The sequence below is a fragment of the Tachysurus fulvidraco genome, chromosome 18 (assembly GCF_022655615.1).
Source record: "Tachysurus fulvidraco isolate hzauxx_2018 chromosome 18, HZAU_PFXX_2.0, whole genome shotgun sequence".
NCBI lineage: Eukaryota > Metazoa > Chordata > Actinopteri > Siluriformes > Bagridae > Tachysurus > Tachysurus fulvidraco.
This window is the reverse complement of record NC_062535.1, coordinates 14,670,602-14,696,570: the sequence shown is the minus strand read 5'-3', so window position 1 is coordinate 14,696,570 and position 25,969 is coordinate 14,670,602. Positions and strand designations below refer to the sequence as shown.

The 25,969-nt window shown below is 40.1% G+C and overlaps 1 protein-coding gene across 1 annotated transcript in view; it reads right to left on the bottom strand.

The window, feature by feature from the left end:
* epha6 (eph receptor A6) overlaps window positions 1-25,969 on the bottom strand; it is a 143,372-nt gene that overhangs the window by 96,126 nt on the left and 21,277 nt on the right. The window contains exon 3 of the mRNA XM_047803675.1: window positions 5,364-6,024. Coding sequence (XP_047659631.1) covers window positions 5,364-6,024 — 661 coding nt within the window. The remainder of the gene's footprint in view (window positions 1-5,363; window positions 6,025-25,969) is intronic.

The window sequence follows — 25,969 nt, the reverse complement described above, 5'->3', positions numbered from 1 at the left end:
GAGAGAGAGAGAAAGAGAGAGAGAGAGAGAGGATGGCTGACAGATTAAAAGCTTTAAAGACGTTATCTACACAATTATATGTACAGCCAGGCGACAAATTAAGTGCTTATGACCAATCATCTTTATCCTAAACCTTTCCAAATCTTAACAGAATAGTTGAGAAAGTAATAGATAGATAGATAGATAGATAGATAGATAGATAGATAGATAGATAGATAGATAGATAGATAGATAGATAGAAAATTATATGTATATATATATACAAATATAGATAGATAGATAGATAGATAGATAGATAGATAGATAGATAGATAGATAGATAGATAGATAGATAGATAGATAGATAGATAGAAAATTATATATATATATACAAATATAGATAGATAGATAGATAGATAGATAGATAGATAGATAGATAGATAGATAGATAGATAGATAGATAGATAGATAGATAGATAGATAGATAGAAAATTATATATATATATATACAAAGATAGATAGATAGATAGATAGATAGATAGATAGATAGATAGATAGATAGATAGATAGATAGATAGATAGATAGATAGATAGATAGAAAATTATATATATATATATACAAAGATAGATAGATAGATAGATAGATAGATAGATAGATAGATAGATAGATAGATAGATAGATAGATAGATAGAAAATTATATATATATATACAAAGATAGATAGATAGATAGATAGATAGATAGATAGATAGATAGATAGATAGATAGATAGATAGATAGATATATATAAAATTATATATATATATATACAAAGATATATAGATAGATAGATAGATAGATAGATAGATAGATAGATAGATAGATAGATAGATAGATAGATAGATAGATAGAAAATTATATATATATATACAAAGATAGATAGATAGATAGATAGATAGATAGATAGATAGATAGATAGATAGATAGATAGATAGATAGATAGATAGATAGATAGATAGATAGAAAATTATATATATATATATACAAAGATAGATAGATAGATAGATAGATAGATAGATAGATAGATAGATAGATAGATAGATAGATAGATAGATAGATAGATAGATAGATAGATAGATAGATAGAAAATTATATATATATATACAAAGATAGATAGATAGATAGATAGATAGATAGATAGATAGATAGATAGATAGATAGATAGATAGAAAATTATATATATATATACAAAGATAGATAGATAGATAGATAGATAGATAGATAGATAGATAGATAGATAGATAGATAGATAGATAGATAGATAGATAGATAGATAGAGTGAATAGTACAATCACACAATAGAGGTGTAAAGGTTAGGGTGAGGACACTGCGAGAGTTCCACTTATAACAAGATCAGGACGCGTGTCCGAGGGCCGACTGCCAAAAAGTCTGCTAAATATTTCTGCGATATCTTTAGTATTGACGGGCACAGAGCCTTCCGGCACTTTCCGGTACAGGGTGACAGTGTCACAGACACAATGAAAGATCAAGACGCTCGTGTTCCATTTTGTCAGCCTGCAGAAAGTCGACACCGCTGGTGTTGAAGTAGCACGAACCGTCTTGTGTGATTCCAGCCTCAGAGAATACAAGTCAGTGTTTCCTCCAGTGCCTCAGTACTCAAGCACAGTGCAACAAAGCTGGATTCTTCTCATGCAGGAAGACAGAATGCTGACTGACATTACAATTCATGTGGACTGGAACTTTGCTAACAAGAAAATTCTGGTAGACAGAGAGAAAAAAATTACAAAAGCACAAACACAAGTTAAGGACAACACGGCTATTTTTCCCCCCGCGGAATAAGGTGAAACCTCAGAGCCTCTGTAATCTTAGGAACCCATCTACAGCTTTACCTCATTTACCTCAAACCACAAAATCTTTTTCACTTTTCAACTCCATTTTATGCTGCAATTTCCACTGAACTACAGTATATGACCAGCATATCAGCCCCCAGCATGTCACATGACCATTACCATCAGCTTGTATTTAAGTGACTTGACTCACAAACCAAACATATAATACCTGAAAAAAAATAAATCAGGTTCTTATGTGAGTAAAGATTTTCACAAATTTCAACAAATGACAAATTACAGACAGTGTGTCCATTGATTTCTCCATGTTTTCTGTCTCACACGACCCCCAGTGGGACACTCTGTGCTCAAAGAAAACGTACGATCTCCCCGACATGACTTGAACGGACTATAAGTTCTGATTTCTGTATGTGTTTTTGTGAAGCTTTTGTTGTTGTTGTTGTTGTTTGTCATGCGTGTGCCACACCGTTGCTCATAGACCTTGTTTTATCCTGTTTTATGGTTCTTTGTTTTTGTTTACAGTGTTGGTTTGTTGGACTTGCATCTGCCTTTGACTCCCAGTTGTAACGGTTCTGTAGATGTTTTAGCTTATACCCGTTTTCCACCAAAAAAGAACCAGGTGCTGGTTCAGAGCTAGCACTGGTGCTGGTTCAAAGTTGGTTCCACTGGCGAAACTTCTAAGAACCGGTTTGCCTTTCCACCGTTTAGAGAGCATCACAGTGCTGAGTCTGACGTCACTGTATATGTGTCACGTTACACAGCGTTAGTGCAGCAGCGACAAACACAACATCAACCATGGCGGATGTTGCTTTACTGTTAATGCTCATGGCTTTGCGAACCTACATTGTCATCCAAACGCGGCGAATAAAACGTGTACGTGCGGCTCCGTGTAATCTGTATAAACGGAGGTTGTAATCGAGAAAGTACATAACATTATTTTATCGTTAACACAGAAAACATTTAGCCTTAGCATGTAGCTACCTACTATCATGTGCTGATAATGTATTATATTGCTGTAAAGTAAAAGTGTATTAAACATTAGTATACTTAAGGAACATTATCAAAGGCGCTAACAGTAGCCCCGCCCACAGCTCCTGACACAAGCGGTTCTTAAGTCTAGACCAGCAACGTTTTGGTGCTACTTAAGGACCACTTTTCCTGGTTCAGAGCCGGTGCTTTGGCGGTCGAAACAGAAAGAACTGGTTCTAAATTAGGCTCCGAACCAGCACTCGAACTGCCTCGGTGGAAAAGGGGCATTAGTGGTTAATGTGTGGCACTGCTGATCAGTAGGTTATGAGTTTAAATCCTAGGTCAACCAATCTGCCACTGCTGGGCCATTAACCCTCAGCTGAATAAAATGAGATACAAATATATGTTGCTCTGATCTTGAGCAGTCTAAAAATGTTACAAAGGAGATCACGATTTTGATCCCTGATGATGACACAGCCGTCTGTGGCCAGGAGGCCGAGAGATTAAAAATGTTTTTAAGGCATGACGAGTGTGTTTCCTGTCAATCAGAGTGACACAAGCCAGTGTATGAGCTCATGTATGCAGAAGACGGCTGATTGCGATGTTTACTTCAAGTGTTAAGCTAAGCTTGCCTGCGCTGCAGCATGGCTTCAAATGTCTTTACATGCCGCGCACACTGGTTAGCATCATCTCGACTCCACAGGTGGTACATGACAGGGTGGAGTTATCAAGTTCAGGTGAATTGTTAGCGATCACTTGGTCGATTCGTATATTTTCTTTCCTGTGTTTGTACCAAGCACAAGAGATCCTAGCGGTGTTAAGCATTTAAACATCTTGTTTGAGTCCAGAGGTCTAAGAAAGACACAGAATAGGAGAAGCAGTGCAGCAGGGAAAGGATGCGTGCAAGGCTGGTCTTGGAAGGGCGAACGAGAAAACGAGAGAGAGAGCGATAGAGAGAGATAGAGAGAGATAGAGAAAGCTACTTAGAGATTCACTTTGCAGCAGGAGTCTCCCCGATGCCGGCCCTCTTTGACGAAGGCTTTGACAGGTGCGGGCATGACTGCAGTCCTAATCGAAGGCGTGATCTTCTCACACAGATTGCAGTGCAGTGCAGTGCAGAGTGGCACAGTGCATGCAGGGATGGCAGGGAATAGAAGGAGAAAGACTAGGACGGCGGTCCTGTCTCTCGCCACCGATTTTTTACATTATGCATACGCTCCCTTGTCTGTAAGCGTGAATCATATCTGAGTCGATCTTCCATCATAGGCAAGTCTTAGGCTGCATCACAAAAGTGTTTGTGAAAGAGAAAGAGTAATGGAGAAAAGAGGTCGATATCAGCACATGGCTGAAAAGAGAAGACAAAGAGAGAGAGAGAGAGAGAGAGAGAGAGAGAGAGAGAGAGAGAGAGAGAGAGAGAGAGAGAGAGGAAAGAGACACCCACAGATGAGACAGAAAGCAGCTCTCATGCCGCAGAACCTCTGAAGTACTTTCTTAATCACAGAATTGCTCTGTTATGATGATGAAAAAACTGTAATGATGGCGGATATTCCCACTTCCACTTCATATTCTGTCACATGTACAGAAAAGTCTCCCCACGGGCTGAGGCGGCACAAAAACCAGGCCACAGCCACTGATGTCTTAATCACTGCTGTCCTAATCCGTACAAAGGAACTCGGCTGTAGCGCTCGATCGCTGCACACGTGTCCAAGCCGAGTTGCCCAAAACTGGGACTTCTCTACACTTCTGTGCACTAATGAAGCCTGTGCACGGTTAGGCAGAATGTGGAGGCAAACAGATGTTAGGATGTGCTCAGTCAGACACATGAGTGTGAGTGAGAGGAAGAGGAAGAGCAAGGGGTATAATTACAGGAAACACTGTGACAAGCTCACCCACGCAGAGGAAGCACTACAGAATATATTAGACTTCTGCTGGTTGTGTTTACTACATAAAAGTTCTAACTATATCATTGTTTGCCGTCTGGATTGTCACCTTCCGGTTGCCCTGGGAACACCGTGGGAAAAAAAAAACAATAAACAAAGTAAACTGCTTCTGGTCAGGGTCATTTCACCCGAATATGTCACGGTTAATAGTTTTCTGACGCAAATTTCATGAACTAAACTTACCACCAATTTCTGCGTCAGCAACGATGAGGGAATTTACAACATCGACCAATATCACTTTGGGTCTGTCTGCAATAATATCTGATAGGGCAGAAGTTTACAGCTCTGCCATTAGTCTCTCCACAAATGGAGATTTTTTTCACAGAAATTCATGACAAAAAACAAGCACACACCATAAACCATATTCGGAGGAGTTGACAATTTGTCGATTTGTGTGTTGAACACGTGTCTTTACTGGTAGAAGTTTAAAAGAAGAATCCTGTGCATGGAATTTCGCCAATATGTTCAAACTAAACACAGTGTGACTAGCTATGGCTAGTATGGCTAAATCGCTAACATCAACAAAATGGAGGCTTGTTAGCAAACCTGAAATATTTAAGTAAAAAATAATGAGAAATAGATACAGAGAAAGACTGAGAGAGAGAGAGAGAGAGAGAGAGAGACTCACCCAGACAGAGGCCATCAGTCTCTTCATAGCCAACGCTGCACACACACCTTCCCAGTGGGACGAGCCAGTCCCCGTCAGCGCTACAGTACAGCCGTGGCGTGTCTCGCTCTTCAGCGTTCAGCACACAGGCTCCCCTCACCTCCACTAGAGCAGACGAGTGGACACGTGGCACCGTGTCAGGAAAGGCAGCTAGGTTCCTCAGCGTGGATGGACACTTCTTGTAGTAGACTCGTACAGAGAGCAGAGCGATGCACGCACCCACGTCCTGGAAGGCAAGGTAGAAGCCTTTTGTGCGTACGGGCCCTAGCTCTCGCACCTCCGTGTTCAGCCGGAGAACTCGTTCACCCACGTCCGTCTGCGTAAAGCTTTCATCGGCCGCGATCGTGTCTATCTTGGCATAGTCAGAGGTACGAAAATGGCTGTGAGGCTCGTCCGTCTCCAAGTAGTGCAGGTTGAAGGTCTCTTTGCAGGTACCCGATACCCACGGGATGCTGTTGCAGTCACGCAGCGTGAAGCGCAGCTCCACGTAGATCCTCTGTGCCTCCTGTCGCGCGATCCAGCTTGACCGCAACCAGTTGTTTTGGTTCGGCTCCATGACGTGGCACACCTGAAAGGTGTGGATGGGCCGGTTCTGCTCGTCCATCTCTGTGATGGCATCCCACTGCAGGAAAAGGGACAAAAAGGGGTAAGTTTGCTGAAGAAATTTATAAAGAACTGGACTATGCTTCAATCGAATGAACGAGCCGCTTAGAAGTTTACACCACCACATGGAGTTGTTCTCTGCAAAGAACACCTGAGGAGCATCAGTTGCAAACACATGAGTCAGGATCTTGGTTCATGACTCATCCCTCCTCTTATCATGCTCTTAAAAAACACCTTCCATTAATAACATCATCATGATATCACACTCTGATCATAAAGGGCTGCTTACTATCATCCTCACAGGACTTACATTATGCGCTCGTGTTGTCTCTGGATTCCCAAGTGCCTCGGCAATGCTGAGTGTGTGTGTGAACGTTAATAGTTTTAGACAAGCCACTGACTGGAAGGACGGGTCATTATACTATCACTTGTTCTTGAGTACTTCTTGCCCCGTGTGACTGTAATCTCAGCGCAAATAATGGAGTTCGCTTCTGTTTTGTTGCGTCCATGAACGTCTTTGTCATGTCTCACTCTACAGTGGTGTTTAATATGAAAATAGACACTCGGGGATCCAAGAGTTTATTCATTCATTAATTTTCTACCGCTTATCCGAACTTCTCGAGTGACCCTGACAAGGAAGCCTTTGCCTATCTCAGGCATCATCGGGCATCGAGGCAGGATACACCCTGGACGGAGTGCCAACCCATCACAGGGCACATACACACACACACACACACACACACTGGATCGAAGAGTTGTTTCTTTTTATCTTAAGTTCTCTTTTTCCCTAGCCTACTAGGGGCAATATATCCGTAGAGAATGGTTGTTGTTTTTTTCCACACAAATGTATGTATCTTTAAAGTAAATGTTGATATCAAACCCATTTCTGCTCTCAGACGAGTTCTTGTTCGTAAGCGGCTAAAATCTGAAGGCGTCCATCTTCACCCACTAAAATTCTGTGTAAGGTTATCTACAGAGTCCTGACTGCTTTTAGATCCGACTGAAATCTTTCATTTGTTTATACATTTAGTCCCATAAGTCGATTTCCAGAATGGTTAATCGTGATGAACCCAGCACAGTACAAACCCCTTCACACCGCTATGCAGCATTATAGCCTTGATGTGAAAATATTTTGATACTGTTGTTCATAATGCAGTAAAAAAAATTCTCCAAGGGTGTCAGCAGTTGGACAAGGTAATAAAAAACCGAACCAAAAATATGAATATATCACAAGAACAAGGCAGAGCACGGCTTTGTTCCTGCTTGAAATACTGTTATGGATGTTTTGAACAATATCTAGTGGGAAATAGGAGCACTCTTCAACAGGAACAGCCAGCTGTCACATCTGGACCAGAGGGAAAACACAGCGTTGGACTGAAGGCTTATTTCACACCTTAAAAGAAAAATCTGTAAACAGATGGAAAGAGAAAAAGTAAAAGAAAATCTTACACTCTTTTAACAGGCTATAAATAACTCGATTATACACTCACCGGCCAGTTTATTAAGAACATTGCTGAGTGTTGGAAAAACAAGCCTGAAACAAGTTAGCGTTAACTTGAGAAGCTAGTCATTTTGAATTAGCCTTTTGTTATTCTCTCTTGAGGTTAATAAGGGTAAAACAAGCAGTTTGTTATGTTACAGAGAAACAACAAAGCTCTCGCTCCGGTCCTCACACCGGAGACTCCTTCAAAACAAAAACGACTCCTCAGACAAAACATCACCGTGGCAGCAACTGCACGTATATAAATAGCAAAAAAGTTTAGCAAGAGCTAATTCGTATATGTTTAAACTGAAGTGCATTTGTTTTGCATCTCTCTCTCTCATTCTTTATCACTGGGCTTTAAATTCCATCCTCTCTGTTTGTCTTCTATTTTCATAAAGCGGCTTTTCCCTTATCGGAAGCGCAGCGTCGTAATTCCAAACGTAATTCTCTCGACAAATTAAACCATCGTCTGGTTCTCAAGCTGCTGCAAATATAAGATTTAGTCACCTTTAAATATATTCCACGCCATATTTCAATTATGTAGCCTACTCTCTACATTTCTCTCTCTCTCTCTCTCTCTCTCTCTCTCTTTCTCTCTCTCTCCTTGTAATTAATTACCAGGGATGCACTTCATTAGCACAAGGCCGTCTCCTCATTCGCTTCCATTATTGAGATAATAAGCTAAGGTCTGCTAATAGCCACTCAATCAAAACAAAAAGAAAAAAAAAGAAGAAAAAAAAAAGATCCGCACTCTTCACGCTCTACGACAGCTGTTAAAAACGAAGACTTCGTTTAACCTCATGTAAATGCGAGAGGAAATTCAGGCCAGTAAACATGTTAAAGTGTTTGCGCGACTGCTATTTACTTTATGTTTTACCTGATGACTAATGAATAAAATTATTTTGTTTTTTTTACTCGTCAACCAAATTCTGGTTGTTGAAAGTAATGAATGTAAAATATATATATAATATATTTCGAATATCAACTTATTTGACTTATTTGAGTTATGTTTTCTGAGGTGCTCTGTAGTCAACACACTCATATGTCATGATATAAGAAGTGTCCAATAAAGCTGTCTTTATGTTTAGACTTTTGGTACTTTGGTCTTGCTAGTAGGTCTCGCTAGATATAATCATGGACTCGACCGTGAATTTGTGTTTATGTTGTCTTTTCAGAAGAAGTAGCTTTTATATACTGTATGCTCATTATCCCACAAACTAATCCAATCTGACTAGTAACCCTTTATATTATTTTATCTCCACAAAGTGAGTCTTTCAGTGCGAGACGTGTGGTTTTTCTCTTTAGTGGTTGATGATAAACACCTTCAAATTTTAGATGGTTATGAACAAGAACTTGGAGGATCTCAGAGAGCAGAAATGGGTTCGATATCAACATCGACATTTACTTTGAAGATACAAACATCTGTGTGAAAAAAAAATTGTGTTCATTTCTGTGATCACAAAATGGTGAAATCCTTGGTGCAAAAAAAAAAAACAAAAAACAAAAAAAAAACATTATAGAGGCTATTTTTTTCCTGTCTGGAATTTATTGAGACAAAAATAAAATTGTCTAGAAAAAAATAAATAAATTATATATATATATCTTTTTTTTACTTTTCTATGAATATAATATAGGGTATGGTTATTAAGTAAATAAATTAGTAATTAGTTAATAAATAAATGAATAAATAAATAAATAAATAAATAAGGTAGATACAATAAAGGTAGATACAATAAAAAAGTAAATAAAATAAAATAGCCTAAAAAAAAATAATAAAGTCCTGTGTGACTAACTTCATATAATCTTCATATTAAGTACCACTGTAGAGTGAGACATGAGACACGAGCACAGGATTTAATGAAATATTTCCCAAGATGTTAGTTCAGACATATAATTATTTCAATTATATACTGTATATGTGTGTTTAAAATCTGGAGGTTTTGTCCCTTTTATATTAAGAAAAAAAAGTCAGCTTAATCTTTCCAGACAAGGGACCGTGCATCTACAATCCCAGTGATAAAGCAACAATAATTAAACCATCCTGTGTAAAACTAATCCCGTCCGAACAGGCCTTTATTCTAAGCTTATTTACATCTACGTCTGAGCTTCTTTCAAAAGAAACAAGCCAGATTCAATCTTCACCCTCCCTTCACCATCTCTTCTTTCTGTCCCCCTCGCTGTCTCATGTCCTGACATTAGTCAAGAAGAACAGAGAGCACAGATAGAGAGCGTGTAGCACACGGCGCACTCTAAATCTCATCCTGGAGGGCTGCAGGATGTATCACCGGGCTTTGCGGCAGGGATAAGATATCAGAGAACAGCTTAAGACAGGACACCCACTGATAAAAACGGCTGTGATGGATGAACCCCAAATCACTTGCTACACATCACATTATGCTGGCTGGAGTTCAGAGATTGGGATGCGGATGCGGCCGAGATGTTCCGTAAAAGAGGCGTGAGGAAATGCGGTGCAGCCCAACGCCGGCGCTCAGACGCAAAAGCTTTCAGGACTTTTCAGTCTAGAGGATGTCAGACGTTATTTATACTTCGTACGCATACAAATGTCTGTCACTTTTTTGGGTCGAGGAGCCACAACTGTGCGTGTAGAAAGACGAAGGTTTTCACTACAGCGGGTGGACGTGCCGTCTAAACCTGTTAGATGACGCTGATATAGTTTACAAGTGTACTGAAAATTTTTATTGGCTCGGGTAGGTCAAAGTGTTTTGGCAATTACGCAATATTTAATAAAAATGGAGCAAAAATTGAACAACATTTAATAAATCAATTAAGCTTTCATATAGGGAAAGTACATTATTATTATTATTATTATTATTATTATTATTATTATTATTATTATTATTATTATTATTATTAAAAATGTTTATTTTCTACCACAGGAAAGCCTTCAGGACAAATTTATAACCTTTTTATTTCCTATGTATTCCTTTCTTTATTTTTTTATTGTCTCTTTAAACTTCATACAGAAAAAAGATTTCATTCATAATTTATTTATTTATTATTTTTATTTTTTTGGGTTTTCAGTTCCTTTGGGATTTCACCATTGTGTAATCACAAAAATGAACACAAAATCAAGTAATACAAAATGTTCAAAATATGTATACTGTTTTTTTTTTTTTTCCCCCGGAAACTGTTTTAATGATTTTAGCTTTGTACCTCTTTATTGTTTTTTTTTTTTTCAGCTTTATTAATTATTACATTCACACCATTCCTTGTTCCCGGCTCTTTAAACTACTGAATATTTCCTGGTTGTCTTTGAAGTGTGAGACAGATTATCACGTATCTCAGCAGGAAAATTGTGAAATCATAAAAGTTTGATCGCACCCTCGTACTCCGAACACCTCCCGCATGTATAGAGCTTTAATATGGATGAAAGCCTTCGTGAACATAAAATATAAATGACCGTTTATCAAAACCATCTTGTCACAGATTCCTGCTCTCTCTTTACAACCATGTGAATAGACCAGTCATCTATTTGTACTGGTGTTTCAATCCCTTTGGGTACCAATGAGACTGAATGGGCAATTCTGCGCTGAACACTGTGTCAACACAATCGCTCAATACTCTCACAGCGTCTATTATTTTACTATAGATTTGTGTTTGCCAGGTTCGGCAAAGGGCAGGATTTATTTATTTTTTCTCAAAGCTAAGATTCTTCTTTCCTCTTAAAGAGTATGTGTCTCTGAAGACCAGTTTACCAGAAGCAAACCGGTCAAAAGACGAGCTAGCGTGCAGTGGACGTGGCATCGATAGCACATCAAGGGAAAATAAAACACAATTACGGACGGGGCGAAACTAATTATTGTATAATTATTAAGCACACATTAACCTTGGGTAATGAGAGAGCGTTACAAAAGAGATACTGACTCTGTCCTTTTGACTTGATAATTGATTAATTGACTTCTCTTTTCTTCAGGGTGACATCTGTGAAATAATTAGTCTACTTTGAATAGACTAGACAATGACACTTAAAGCCGTCTGGAGCGCCGGCGATCGAGAGCGACAAGGTGACGATGTTTATCCACATGACATCCGCATGTTGAAGTGCACCCGGTGGAAATAGATACGGAATAGATCCGAATATTCTGTTTGCGATGATGAAGAAAAACTAAACATGTACAGTAAATGAACCCTGTGTAAAGCTGTGTGTATTGTGTCTGTAATGTAGGAGCCAGACAAAAACAAGCACGCATCCAAATCCTACAAAAATATACACAATATTAAATAAACAAACAAACAAACAAACAAATAAATAAATGTATTAATGAACAAACAATTATTTCCCCTCCTAAATGCCTCAGAAATGCAAAGTGCAATGTCATGTATTTATTTGTTTGTTTGTTTATTTATTTTTTAAACCTTACATCCAATTAGGTGTCCAAGATCTTGGCAAACAGAAAAAAAAAAAAACACAGTACAAAAGGCCTAGTGGTTAAGATGTTGGGCTACCAATCGGAAGGTTGTGAGTTCAATCCCAGGTCCACCAAGCTGCCACTGTTGGGCCCCTGAGAAAGGCCCTTAACCCTCAATTGCTCAGCTGTATTAAAAAAAAAAAAAGTGTCTGGAAAATGCCATAAATGTACAAAGTGCTGGTTATTAAAAGTGTGTCATGAGATTTATTATTATTATTATTATTATTATTAGAGATTCCTCCCTCATCTCGCACGATACTGTATGTTTTCATTTGGGTTTCATCCCCGCACTCTGTCCTGTCAATGGTTTCTTTCTTTGATTGTCTTCACCTGTACTATGTTAACTCATTAATCTGATTTATTTCATTTTTTTTTACTTATACCTTGGGAATGCGATTGGATATTAGTGATTTAAAAGTGAGTTAAATGCTTATATTTCAATATTAAAATAGAACTGAACAGTTTTCCCCCAATTTACAGTACAACAAAAATCCACGTAGTGACATTTCTAAGATTTTGAACTCATTTTTAACTGTTCATTTTTAAGTTATTATTATTATTATTATTATTATTATTATTATTATTATTATTATTGGAGAGGTGTGCTATGACTTTTATAAGCGATCCGAAAAAACGATGTTCGCACAACGGATGAAAAAGTGCCCAAAAAAGTCCCATAGAAATGAATGGGAAAATCCTAAAATTCAAGCGAAATCAAAACACTCAGCACGATGAGGGGAACCGACGTCACGTGTAGCCCCGCCCCCAAAATTAGAGAAATAAAAAATTTAGCACAACATGGACGTGTGACATATCAAATCACTCAGCACGATGAGGGGAACTTGCCACATGCAAGCACATTCACATTTTCTTTAGGAAATGTACCGTTCTAGTTGTGTATAGTTATAGCTGTTATAGCTGTTATAAAGCATTTCGAGTGAGCTATAATGGCATTGATGATTTCATTTTTTATTTTTCTTCCAGAACGGTTTTTAAGATCCGCCTCTGTATAGCATCCGAGTCGCAGGCAACAATTGGCAGATCTTGAAATACCGCCCACTGAGCTTTGATGTGACTTACCATGTGGGTGGTAACCTGTGAAACCTGAGGCAAAATGTGGCAGAAGGCTTATAAGGGAAAAAAAATGTAAAGAAAAAAAAAAACACAGCTATTTCATCTGATATTTTTCAGAGCAAAGCACGCTCATTTAAATTCCAGTGGAAAGATGTATTAATGATGTAAAAGTAGACATAAAGTGCGGTCGAATAACAGCACCGAGGAGGAAACCGAATCCCATCAGAGTGTATCGTTCCACTGAATAACGGCAAGCACTTACGGTTGTTAGTGACCTACTGTATTCTTTTACAGAAATAATACAGGAGGGATTTGGGATGATAAAAACTCGTGTGAGACCTTTTTTTTATTTAGGAATTGTTCTTAGGACTGATTTCAGGGTCATTGTACAGTATAAGGTACTGTACCTTTAACTCATTTTCACCTGAAGCTAAAAATAAATAGAGTTTGTTCCTGTTTGGTTGTGTCCATGTTCGGTTTTGGACGTCTTTGTCGTGTCTCACTCCACGGTGGTGGTTGACAGGAAGCTAATCTAAAAGTAAACACTCAGAACTTTAAGAAAATTCTGCTCTCTGAAATGTTTCCAAGTTCTTGTTCGTAAACATCTCAGATTTGAAGGTGTTTATCTTCAACCGCTAAAACTCGGTGTAAGATTATCGACAGAGGGAAAAACACACGTCTCACGATGAAAGACAACAGAGTCCTGACTCATTATAGATCAGACTTGTGGAGATCAAATCATTCGTTTGTTTACACCGAAGGAAAACGTCTCATAGGTCCATTTCCATTCCGACACCAGTGCGCTGGTAAAAAGGGGTTAAAGCTGCGGTTTGTAATCCGAATCCAGAGCTATCTGTAATGTGCATGAGTACACAATGTGTGGCCATTTACCATCAGTCATTTCATCCTGTATGTTCATCTGGATGATTTTCATGTCTTTGTACTTGTCACTAATCTCCTCCAAGGTGTCCTGTTGCACTTCTGCTTCTGTTCCACTGTGTTCTTTGTTTGTTTAGGTATGACTATGACTTTATCATATGACTTGACTCGAGTCAGACTTAAGTCGCAAATTCGAGACTTGAGACTTGCTTGAGAAATATAAAAAAAAAGACTCGACTTGACTTTGACTTGACATTCAGACTGAAGTCGCAAATTTGAGACTTGCTTGACAAATATAAAAAAAAACCTGACTTGACTTTGACTTGACATTCATGACTTGAGACTTGACTCGGACTCGAGATGAATGACTCAGAGATAGGGGACTCGACTTGACTCGAGTCAGACTGAAGTCGCAAATTTGAGACTTGCTTGACAAATATAAAAAAAAACCTGACTTTACTTTGACTTGACATTCATGACTTGAGACTTGACTCGGACTTGAGATGAATGACTCAGAGATGGGGACTCGACTTGACTCCAGTCAGACTGAAGTCGCAAATTCGAGACTTGAGACTTGCTTGACAAATATTAAAAAAAGACTTGACTTGACTTTGACTTGACATTCATGACTTGAGACTTGACTCGGACTTGAGATGAATGACTCAGAGATGGGGACTCGACTTGACTCCAGTCAGACTTAAGTCGCAAATTTGAGACTTGAGACTTGCTTGACAGATATTAAAAAAGACTCGACTTGACTTTGACTTGACATTCATGACTTGAGACTTACTTGTTACTTGCACATGTGTGACTGGTGCCCCTTTTCCACCGAGGCAGTTTGAGTGCTGGTTTAGACTTAGAACCAGTTCTTTCTGTTTCGAGCGCCAAAGCACCGGCTCCGAACCAGGAAAAGTGGTTCTTAAGTAGCACCAAAACGTTGCTGGTCTAGACTTAAGAACCGCTTGCGTCAGGAGCTGTGGGCGGGGCTACTGTTAGCGCATTTGATAATGTACCTTAAGTATACTAATGTTTAATACACTTTTACTTTACCGCGATATGATACATTATCAGCACACATGATAGTAGGTAGCTACATGCTAAGGCTAAATTTTTTCTGTGTTAATGATAAAATAACGTTATGTACTTTATCGATTACACACTCCATTTATACAGATTACACGGAGCCGCATGTACATGTTTTATTCGCCGCGTTTGGATGCCAATGTAGGTTCGCAAAGCCATGAGCATTAACAGTAAAGCAACGTCCGCCATTGTTGTTGTGTTTGTCGCTTCTGCGCTAACGTTGCTGGGACACGTGACACGTATACAGTGACGTCAGGGGATCACCAGTGGAACCAACTTTGAACCAGCACCAGCGCTAGCTCTGAACCAGCACCTGGTTCTTTTTGGTGGAATAAAATTATTAGATACCTCTGGTATAAGCTCACCTGTTTTCAGTTTCGTTCTTGAGCCGTGTATCTGTTGACACGCTTGTGTGTGTTGTACTCGTTGTGACTCTGTGTTTTCTGTGTGACTTTACCAGCTTTGTGCTTAACTTCACCTTCTCGTCTCTTTAATGAGCCCGTCTTTGCCTTTGGATATTACCTGTTAGATTTAACGTGGTTGGAGTTAATAAATAAGAATCCCACTGGGACGTGTGTCCTCTCTGCCTGCCTCTGTCCCCGTTCACTCTTCAGACAGACCTGAATTGATTATTTAATAAAACAGTGTGTAGCATGACCCATCACACCGGCAGCAGTGAACGATGAAGCTTAAAAACCTGTTAAACATGTACAACTCGGGGGAATTAAAGCAACACCAAACACTTTCACCACTGTGCTGGCAAAATGCTTCTGAAGCAGCAGGAGATGAAAGTTCTGTGTAGGTTTCACCTCCTACAGCTTTAGAAGCGCTTGGCTTCCACAGTTGGTGAAGTAGAAATGTTATGTCACATGCCATAATACTGAACATGTTATAGACAAGATCAAGAAAGTTTGTTAAAAAAAGGTTTTGACTCTTATTGAGATCTTTAATGCAGACAAATATCTATGCCACGGATTTATATCTTAACAAGAGACAAAGTGTAGAAGAATCATGAAAATCGTCTAGGGATCGTCTATTGCCCCTTTTCCACCGAGGCAGTTTGAGTGCTGGTTCGGAGCCTAATTTAGAACCAGTTCTTTCTGTTTCGAGCGCCAAAGCACCGGCTCCGAACCAGGAAAAGTGGTTCTTAAGTAGCACCAAAACGTTGCTGGTCTAGACTTAAGAACCGCTTGCGTCAGGAGCTGTGGGCGGGGCTACTGTTAGCGCATTTGATAATGTACCTTAAGTATACTAATGTTTAATACACTTTTACTTTACCGCGATATTATACATTATCAGCACACATGATATTAGGTAGCTACATGCAAAGGCTAAAAATTTTTTCTGTGTTAATGATAAAATAACGTTATGTACTTTCTCGATTACAACCTCCGTTTATAATGATTACACGGAGCTGCACGTACATGTTTTATTCACCGCGTTTGGATGCTAATGTATGTTCGCAAAGCCATGAGCATTAACAGTAAAGCAACATCTGCCATTGTTGTTGTGTTTGTCGCTGCTGTGCTAACGTTGCTGGGACACGTGACACGTATACAGTGACGTCAGACTCGGCGCTGTGACGGGTCTCTAGCCGGTGGAAAGGCAAACCTGTTCTTAGAAGGTTCGCCAGTGGAACCAACTTTGAACCAGCACCAGCGCTAGCTCTGAACCAGCACCTGGTTCTTTTTGGTGGAAAAGAGGTATAGAATTCCAGGTCAACTGAACAAACACATATAAAAAACAGTTGGACCATGCTGTTGTGTGCTATTGCTGGTTCTTTAAGATTATAAAGCTGATCCACCAAGGTCACCTGAGGTCACCAGAGAATACTCGGCCATATCTGTGTCTCTCTTTTTTTTTTTTTTGTACATCCTTGATGGTTGAGTGTAAAACATCACTATGTTGCTGTCGCTCTGTATAATTTATTTCGCCTCCTGAGTTGTTTCTGAAAATTCTCCAGCCACACAGATTTCATTCGAACGACGTCGATATAACACTGCGGCGGATAACGTTGTTCGGTTCTTCTATCCGTTTTTCTGTTCTATGCTGCAGTCATAAGGCACCGTAATCTTGAGGTTTATAATGATCTACAGTAGGATTCTCTCAGAGTGAAAGAAATTTCAATCTAATTTTAATCAGACTAGTTATATTAGCCCAGAGAATATGAAATATATATATAAATTAGCTCTTCGTAGATTTAGACATTTCCCTTTGGGTCATCTCTTACTTTTTTTTTTTTTTTTTTTTTTAAATAATCTCATTCATTTCATGGCTTTCATTATTTCTGTGTTACATCCCAAACTCAAATATTGGTCTTCATTCCACAAGGACTTTTAAAGTGAAATAAGGAAGTGTAGAGATGGTAAAAATAAGCCATCACAAACCAGACTTTTCTTCGTTCACTACCGCTTATCTGAACTTCTCGGGTCACGGGGAGCCTGTGCCTATCTCAGGCGTCATCGGGCATAGAGGCAGGATACACCCTGGACGGAGTGCTAACCCATCGCAGGGCACACACACTCTCATTCACTCACACGCTCACACACTACGGACAATTTTCCAGAGATCGGGCTTTTCTTGAGAAGTGCATTAGAAGTGGTGCTGGTATGAGTAGTTTTTCGGGAACAGTTGTGTTTTGGTTTCTAGACATAGTGCTGATGTTACAGAGCTTAAAATCACAACAATAGCACTACACCAAGTCCGCATGTACTACCAGCATAACCACCAGGACCACACGGGACTATGTGGGTCTCATAACACTGCATAAATAATATCTGCTCAGTGGTGGTTCTATGCCCTCTATGTGGGTTCTTACTGTTCCGTTAATGTACAGGGTGGGAAGGGGTTGAAAAATGGTCTACAGATGAATGGTCTTCCACCACCACCGGCATAATGTACATGTCCTGCCCATGTTTTAGGGGTTTCCTCCTGGGACTGTTAAAAGAAAAGCAGATCAATCTTCACTTCCTAACAGATTCCTAAGACTTCCTAACACTTCCTTTTCCAAAAAGCTGAGTCACTGTCTGTCTTCACTTGCAAACCCTCTTTGCATTTTTCATACTACAGTATATGAACCTTTCCGACAGGGTTTTTAGACAGAATGTTCTCTTACTTCTTGCTAAAGTAAACAAATATGAGAATGTATGTATTGATAATCACTCTGGATAAAGATGGCTGCCAAATACTATAAATGAAAATGCAAAGCTGTGACTTCATGTCATAAAAAGAAAATTAATCTGATACGGATACGGTGGCTTAGTGGTTAGCACGTTCGCCTCACACCTCCAGGGTTGGGGGTTCGATTCCCGCCTCCGCCTTGTGTGTGTGGAGTTTGCATGTTCTCCCCGTGCCTCGGGGGTTTCCTCCTGGTACTACGGTTTCCTCCCCCGGTCCAAAGACATGCATGGTAGGTTGATTGGCATCTCTGGAAAATTGTCCGTAGTGTGTGTGTGTGTGTGAGTGCCCTGTTATGGGTTGGCACTCCATCTAGGGTGTATCCTGCCTCGATGCCGCCTGAGATAGGCACAAGCTCCCCGTGACCCGAGAAGTTCGGATAAGCGGTAGAAAATGAATGAATGAGTGAATGACAACAATTCACCTTTATTTCTGACCTCAATCCCGGCTGAAACATGAGAAGGATACAAGCTATATGAAAAAGAGTCAGTGGGGTCACCGTCAGCACTTTATATATCACTTGTACTCTTCAGCGACCCTCTTCAAACGCTGCTCCTTATTCTTGTTCCGTATCTCTGAGCTCTTTTGTCATGACACAAAGGCACATAGTGAAAGATCTACCCCCTGAAAAGAGGTGATCATTCAGGAAAAGAATGAGAGAAGCTCAGAGCACATCCTATCGTGGTGTTCTTTACCCTAGCGGAAAGTCATCGGGGATTCTTTCCCCCTTCTGGATGTGTAAAGACGGCCGGGTGAATGTTGCTCTCTTCTAGACATTTAGAAATCTAGACGGTCACGATCGCCGGGAGCTAACAATCTAATATCTATCAACAGTATGTCAATAAACTATTAGTGAAAAGAGCAAGGAATAATATTACAAGGTCTTAATAGTGTAATTAGAATGATGTAAGGCAATCTTTTTTCAGTGCCTCAAGGATTTAGTGATTGGAGAAATGAATGAAAAATCATTTTTCAACATTACAGCAGCTTTTCTGCAGACTTGGGCCGAGATGACATCATCATGTGACATCATCACGACACATCCAGCCATCTACCCATCCATTTTCCTACCCAGGGTCACAAGTTACTTACAGTCTTTTTCAGGGCACAAGGCAGGGGGCACCCTGGACAAGTTACCAACCAGTTACAGGGCACCATCTCTTACACAAACACACACACACACACACACACACACACACACACACACACACACACACACACACACACACACACACACGCACACTACAGACAATTTCGATCTAAAACACGTCTTTGGACTGTGTGAGTAAACGAAACCCGTTTACTCACATAAGAATTGTTTTTTGCATAAGAATATTTCCTCATGATTATACAACTTTTCATCATAGCCTGCTAAACTCTTTTTTTTCCTAATATATCTTTCATAAATCACAGACACATTTAAACATGGTTAGAGAGTTTGACTACTAACCCTAAGGTTGTGGGTTCGAGTCTCGGGCCGGCAATACCGGCACCGTACCCCCCCAACAGCTCCCTGTGCGCCGCAGCATAAATGGCTGCCCACTGCGCCGGGTGTGTGTTCATGGTGTGTGTGTGTGTGTGTGTGTGTGTGTGTGTGTGTGTGTGTGTGTGTATATGTGTGTGCACTTTGGATGGGTTAAATGCAGAGAACAAATTCTAAGTATGGGTCATCCTTAGCTGTATGTCACGTCACGTACGCTTTTCCTTAGTTTGCCATAGACCATCTTTATGTTAAACACCACTTGATTTGAATTATATTATTTGGTGTAAACTTTATATTTTACAACTTGATATATTCATTTAAAGGCTATTTTCTGAAAATACCCCACCTGACTACCAACCCTGGCAACCCTCGAGACAGGATGAGCTTAGTCTTGCTACCCAATATCTAGCAAGATATTTTAATGTACTACTAGCAAACCAAATGAAACTAGTGAATCTCTTTATTCAGCATTTTACACTAGATAAAAAAGTCTCCGGTTTTATGTTAAGGGGGAATTAAAAAAAGGGGGGGGGGTACAAAAAGATTCAAGGGCTATTGGGCATGCAAATGAGAAGCAGCACCGATTTGTCACTTGCTGTGCTGCACGAGCTGATGGTGATATATTGAGCTCAGACCCGGTGCTTAGCTCTAGTAAGAGAAGTTTAGAAAACAATATTGGTCTGTTCCCACCGAAAACGGATACAAGACACGGCATTAGGGTGGAAGACAGAGTGTGATGAAAGACCTGAAAGAGGTACAGATATTGTGTGTGTAAGCTATAGGGTAGGAGGTAGTAATTTCATGTTGTTTAAGCGGCTTAAAGGGCTAGAAAATTGTTTTTCGGCTCTTTTAGAAAATCGGACTCGTTCGCTCACAATGTCAACATCACTCTGGCGTCGGATTACATCTCTGCCGACCCTCGGGTGTCTTAAATACGTGTTATATGAAAGAGCTGTACACGTGCCGCGCCTTCAGATAATCACATCCACACAAATTGCCATTGATGGCGCATCTCGCTGCCTAGGAATGAGGGATGTTTAGCAATCTGGCGATCAGAGATGGGATTTCAGAGACAGGTCTTTCCCTCACGGCAGAATGCCTTTCAAATCCTGCCTAAAATACACAGCATTACAAAATCAATCCGCCTCCTTCCCAGGGAGCATCAGTCACTTTTATAACTGTCCTGTGCGAGTGTGTAAATGGTGGGAGTGCCACTGACTGGAGGAAAGCTTCAGTTCAATAGAAAGAAAAATAAATAAATAAACAAATAAATTACATATATATATATATTTACAGTACAGACCAAATGTTTGGACACACCACCTTTTCAACAGGACAATGACCCCAAACCCACCTCCAGGCTGTGTAAGGGCTATTTGACCAGGAAGGAGAGTGATGTGGTGCTGCACCAGATGACCTGGCCTCCACAGTCACCGGACCTGAACCCGATCGAGATGGTTTGGGGTGAGCTGGACCTCAGAGTGAAGGCAAAAGGGCCAACAAGTGCTAAGCATCTCTGGGAACTCCTTCAAGTCTGTTGGAAGACCATTTCAGGTGACGACCTCTTGAAGCTCATCAAGAGAATGCCAAGTGTGTGCAAAGCAGTAACCAAAGCAAAAGGTGGCTACTTTGAAGAACCTAGAATATGACATATTTTCAGTCGTTTCACACTTTTTTGTTATGTACGTATATAATTCCACACGTGTTAATTCGTAGTTTTGATGCCTTCAGTGTGAATCTACAATTTTCATAGTCATGAAAATAAAGAAAACTCTTTGAATAAGAAGGTGTGTCCAAACTTTTGGTCTGTACTGTACATATATATATATATATATATATAAATTTTTATGAATCCTTTGATTTTTTTTATGAGATTTTTTGAGTTTATGTGGTCAATTTGGTTAATCTGGTAAAAACTTAAATTAAGAAACTTTCACAAAAGTATAATTTTAACACTTATAATAAACTAAACGTAAACGAGTTACAAGTGACTAGACTGAAGCATGTAGCGCGAATGTGATCGGTTCACGCGGTACTGACGTGAACCAGTTACGGTGTGAATCTCACGAGGACGTTGGTGCTAATGGGAAACACGCTATAACTTGAATAACACATGTATTGTAGAACAGTGCAGTTGTAGTGTGTGTGTTACACACCACCGGTGTTTGGGGTTTGGTTTTATTCAGGACTTTGAAAATAATGCTTCTCGCAAATCATGTTGGAAGAATGAAAAAGAATTGTGTTGATGTTGCTCGGTCCGGTCAAGTGGAACCGATGTAGGAGTTTGAATTAAGTCAACTGAGAGTTTTCTTTTCTGTGCATCACATCAGGTAAAATAGCGAGTAGGACGGTGGAGGAACTCAATCCTCTAGACTTCCAGCAATCTCCCAATAATAACCTGAACATAATTTATGCCTCTAACTCATTCATTCACTCATTCATTCATTTTCTACCGGTCACGGGGAGCCTGTGCCTATCTCAGGCGTCATCGGGCATAGAGGCAGGATACACCCTGGACGGAGTGCCAACCCATCACAGGGCACACACACTCTCATTCACTCACACACACACACTACAGACAATTTTCCAGAGATGCCAATCAACCTACCATGCATGTCTTTGGACCGGGGGAGGAAACCGGAGTACCCGGAGGAAACCCCCGAGGCACGGGGAGAACATGCAAACTCCACACACACAAGGCGGAGGTGGGAATCGAACCCCCAACCCTGGAGGTGTGAGGCAAACGTGTTAGGCACTAAGCCACCGTGCCCCGCTATGCCTCTAACTGCTATAGATTAATGTATTACATGTAAATGTAATAACTGGCTATCTGCAGTATCTATCTATCTATCTATCTATCTATCTATCTATCTATCTATCTATCTATCTATCTATCTATCTATCTATCTATCTATCTATCTATCTATCTATCTATCTATCTATCTATCTATCTATCTATACACATTTCAATAAAATTCATTACATAAGTGTTATGTTTAAATGTCACACAACAGCAATAAAGTATCTTATCTAGGATTTTCATATCTTTTCGTACCGCTTCTGATCCTAGACCTTTGTGTTTAATGTCATGTTCAGACTCATTAGGGGTTTTATATGAGTGAAGGCATTTCTGCATTTTGATTGGTCAAAAATAAATAAATAAATAAATCACTGTTTTTTTTTTTTTAATCATTGGTGCACTTACTTCTCGGTCTCTGAATTCGTGACACGGATGACGGCAATAACAAATTTTCAGCAATGTTCATTTTCATACTTCATTATTTCTCATATGATCATTCCACATACTTGCCAAGCATTGAAATTGAAATCGTTTAGGCTGGATTTCCAGCTCCGAACGGAAAATCGCTTCGAACCGACAGGCCGATTGCTTGTCCGTGCGAATTAGACGGAACGCCGTCTGATAAAAATCAATAAAGATCCGGTCGACGATTCAGGAGAGAAAATCCAGCTTGGCATTAGGACAGAATCCCATCTCAGTCGAACGAGAGAGCCGCGAGGGCCGAAGGGATCAGAAGTGCTGGACCTTGTGACTGCCACGTTCCCACCTATATTGAATAACTGTATCTCGTTCCGGAGGTGAATCTACAGTATACCGTCTGAAAGACTGACAGAGAGCGCGAGGGAATTACATCTCCATGCTCTGAAGTGCTTCTTTAGAACGGCGTAACAAAAAGCAGCTCGCTGGAGACGGCAGCAGTGAGAGAGGAAGTGATTTACTGCATTAAGATGAAGCAAAAGGGCCTCTTCGAGAAAAATACGGGTCCACTAGAGCAAGGCTACATTACCTGCATGCTCATCAATGTCTTCAAACGACAGCTTTTAAAAGATATTCAGATTCTCTGAAGGCACTCGAGACTCGACCTCTCTTTTAAAAACATATAAATCATTTAAATCTATACATACCATAAAGAACGTGTGTGTGTGTATGTGTGTGTGTGTGTGTGTGTCTGTGTGTGTGTGTGTGTGTGTGTGTGTGTGTGTGTGTGTGTGTGTGTGTGTGTGTGTGTCTGTGTGTGTGTGTGTCTGTGTGTGTGTGTGTGTGTGTGTGAGAGAGAGAGAGAGAGAGAGAGAGAGAGAGAGAGAGAGTGTGAAAGAGAGGGAGAGAGAGAGAGACAAACAGAGAGACAGATAGAGTGTGACAGAGAGAAAGAGAGAAAAAGAGACAGACAGAGTGTGACAGACAGAGAGGGGGACACACAGAGAGAGAAAGAGAGAGAGAGAGGCAGAGAGAGAGACAGACAGAGAGACAGATAGAGCATGACAGACAGAGAGAGAAAGAGAGAAAAAGAGAGAGAGAAAAAAAGAGACAGGCAGAGAGACAGACAGAGAGGGGGACACAGAGAGAGAAAGGGAAAGAGAGAGAGAGAGAGATCGAGAGAGAGAGAGAGAGAGAGAGAGAGAGAGAGAGAGAGAGAGAGAGAGAGAGAGAGAGAGAGAGAGAGAGAGAGAGAGAGAGAGAGAGAGAGAGAGATGGACAAGACTTTCAGAAAAAAAGGTCAACCTTTCGAGCAGCAAGTGGCGAGTGAGTGAACATTGAGAGATCATTAATCACCCTTGGATGGAGAGACAGCTCTCAGCTCCTCTGCTAATGCTCCTCTTCTGAATACGCAAACGCAACTGATTTCAGATAACTTGACCTCACTGAAGAACATCACTGGACCCGTATCGCTCCTCCGCCGCCGACGCTAACGAGCGCTCGCAAACACGCGCCGTCAGATTGGACTGGTGGAAGGATTTCTGAAGGACTTCTCTGGCCTGAGTTACTGCTGTCCAGGAGCGAGCGCTGTACAGCTCTGTGATCTTATTAGCCCGCTTTATTAGCACAGCTATGTGCACTGCTGTCCTATAAAAATAGCCTGGAACAGATTATGTACAATAACAGGAACATTGTTCACAGCACATGAAATCCTAGTGCTTTAGAAATAATGAAGGTTATTTAGAGACCTAATTACACCCTCATAAAGAGCCTGCTTACTGATTGGCTGTTAATTAATACATTACAACACTGGTGTTAAGCCATTAGCACTCAGCTTGCATTACTAGCCGTTTAGCGCAGGGATACTTAGTGCACTATTTATGCTGTTTTTTTTTTTTAAAGCGGAAATTGAAGCTGGTGAGGACTCAGGAGGAAAAATGGTCTTTTGTAAAATGGTGTGATTTGTGGTGTGACTTTTCTCTCAGGTTAATCCGACACTCCTGGGAGGCACTGAGGACTAAATACATGGCTCACAGCATCATGTGTTTTTTGCCAACTTTGGCCACGCCCACTTCCACTTAGAAACCAAGTATTAACCAGAAAGTAAACAGACCCAGACTGTCATTGTGATAGAGCCTTAAAGAAAAATATCGACACAATGAGCTTCTTTCTAAAGTTTTTCTTCGCTCCCCTCGTTCATTTTCCCCCAACACTATTTAACCCGACTCGCTCCGGCTTAAGAGACTGACTTTTTTTAAAGATTTATTTATTTATTTTGATTTATTTATTTATTTGTTTATTTTTTTACGAGGTGTCAAAGCTTCGTGACCTAAACGTTAACGTACTGACATAATAGCAGCGGAAATAAAATGAAACGTCATTCTGACAAGGAAGAAACTCTTATTCAGAATGGTGTTAACTCTATATAATCTATATCACAGAAATGTGTCAGAATAAATGAATAATAATAATAAAATAATAATAATAATAATAATAATAATAGCAGCTATTTTTCAGCAATTCAGTCAAAAACACAGAATTCTCCTATTTCATAACAGCTATAAGCTACATACACAAACACACACACACACACACACACACATACAGTACACACACATACAGTACACACACACATATACACACACACACACATACACACATACACACACACACAAGATCAGGCACCATGTACCCATGTGTTCGCCTGTATCGTGTGTACTTCAGAGTCATTTGTCTAGTTCTATCCTTTTAAGTCGGTATCTTTTCGCTCTCCTAATATTAAGTCCAATCTTTCTTTCCACAAGTTTGAATCTCACTCGTGTTACTGTACACAGCATAGAGACGAGTACTGTGTCTGCCTGTGTGTTTAACCCCTGCTACAGACTCGGGATATGATTTGTGGTTTGTGCCCTAAATAAAGCGCACTCCTGTACTGTCTCTGTATGTTCCACAGATTCTGCCAGGCCTGTATAGATTTCATCATACGAGAGGTGGAGACTGTATAGGAACACTGTATACATCTATATATAATACACAGTGACAGCATGTAGACGCTCTGGTTCCTGTAACTTTAATAGACATCTTCTACACGGGTGAAATCTGCCGCGAGCATCGCAGACGTTACTGTTAATGAAATCA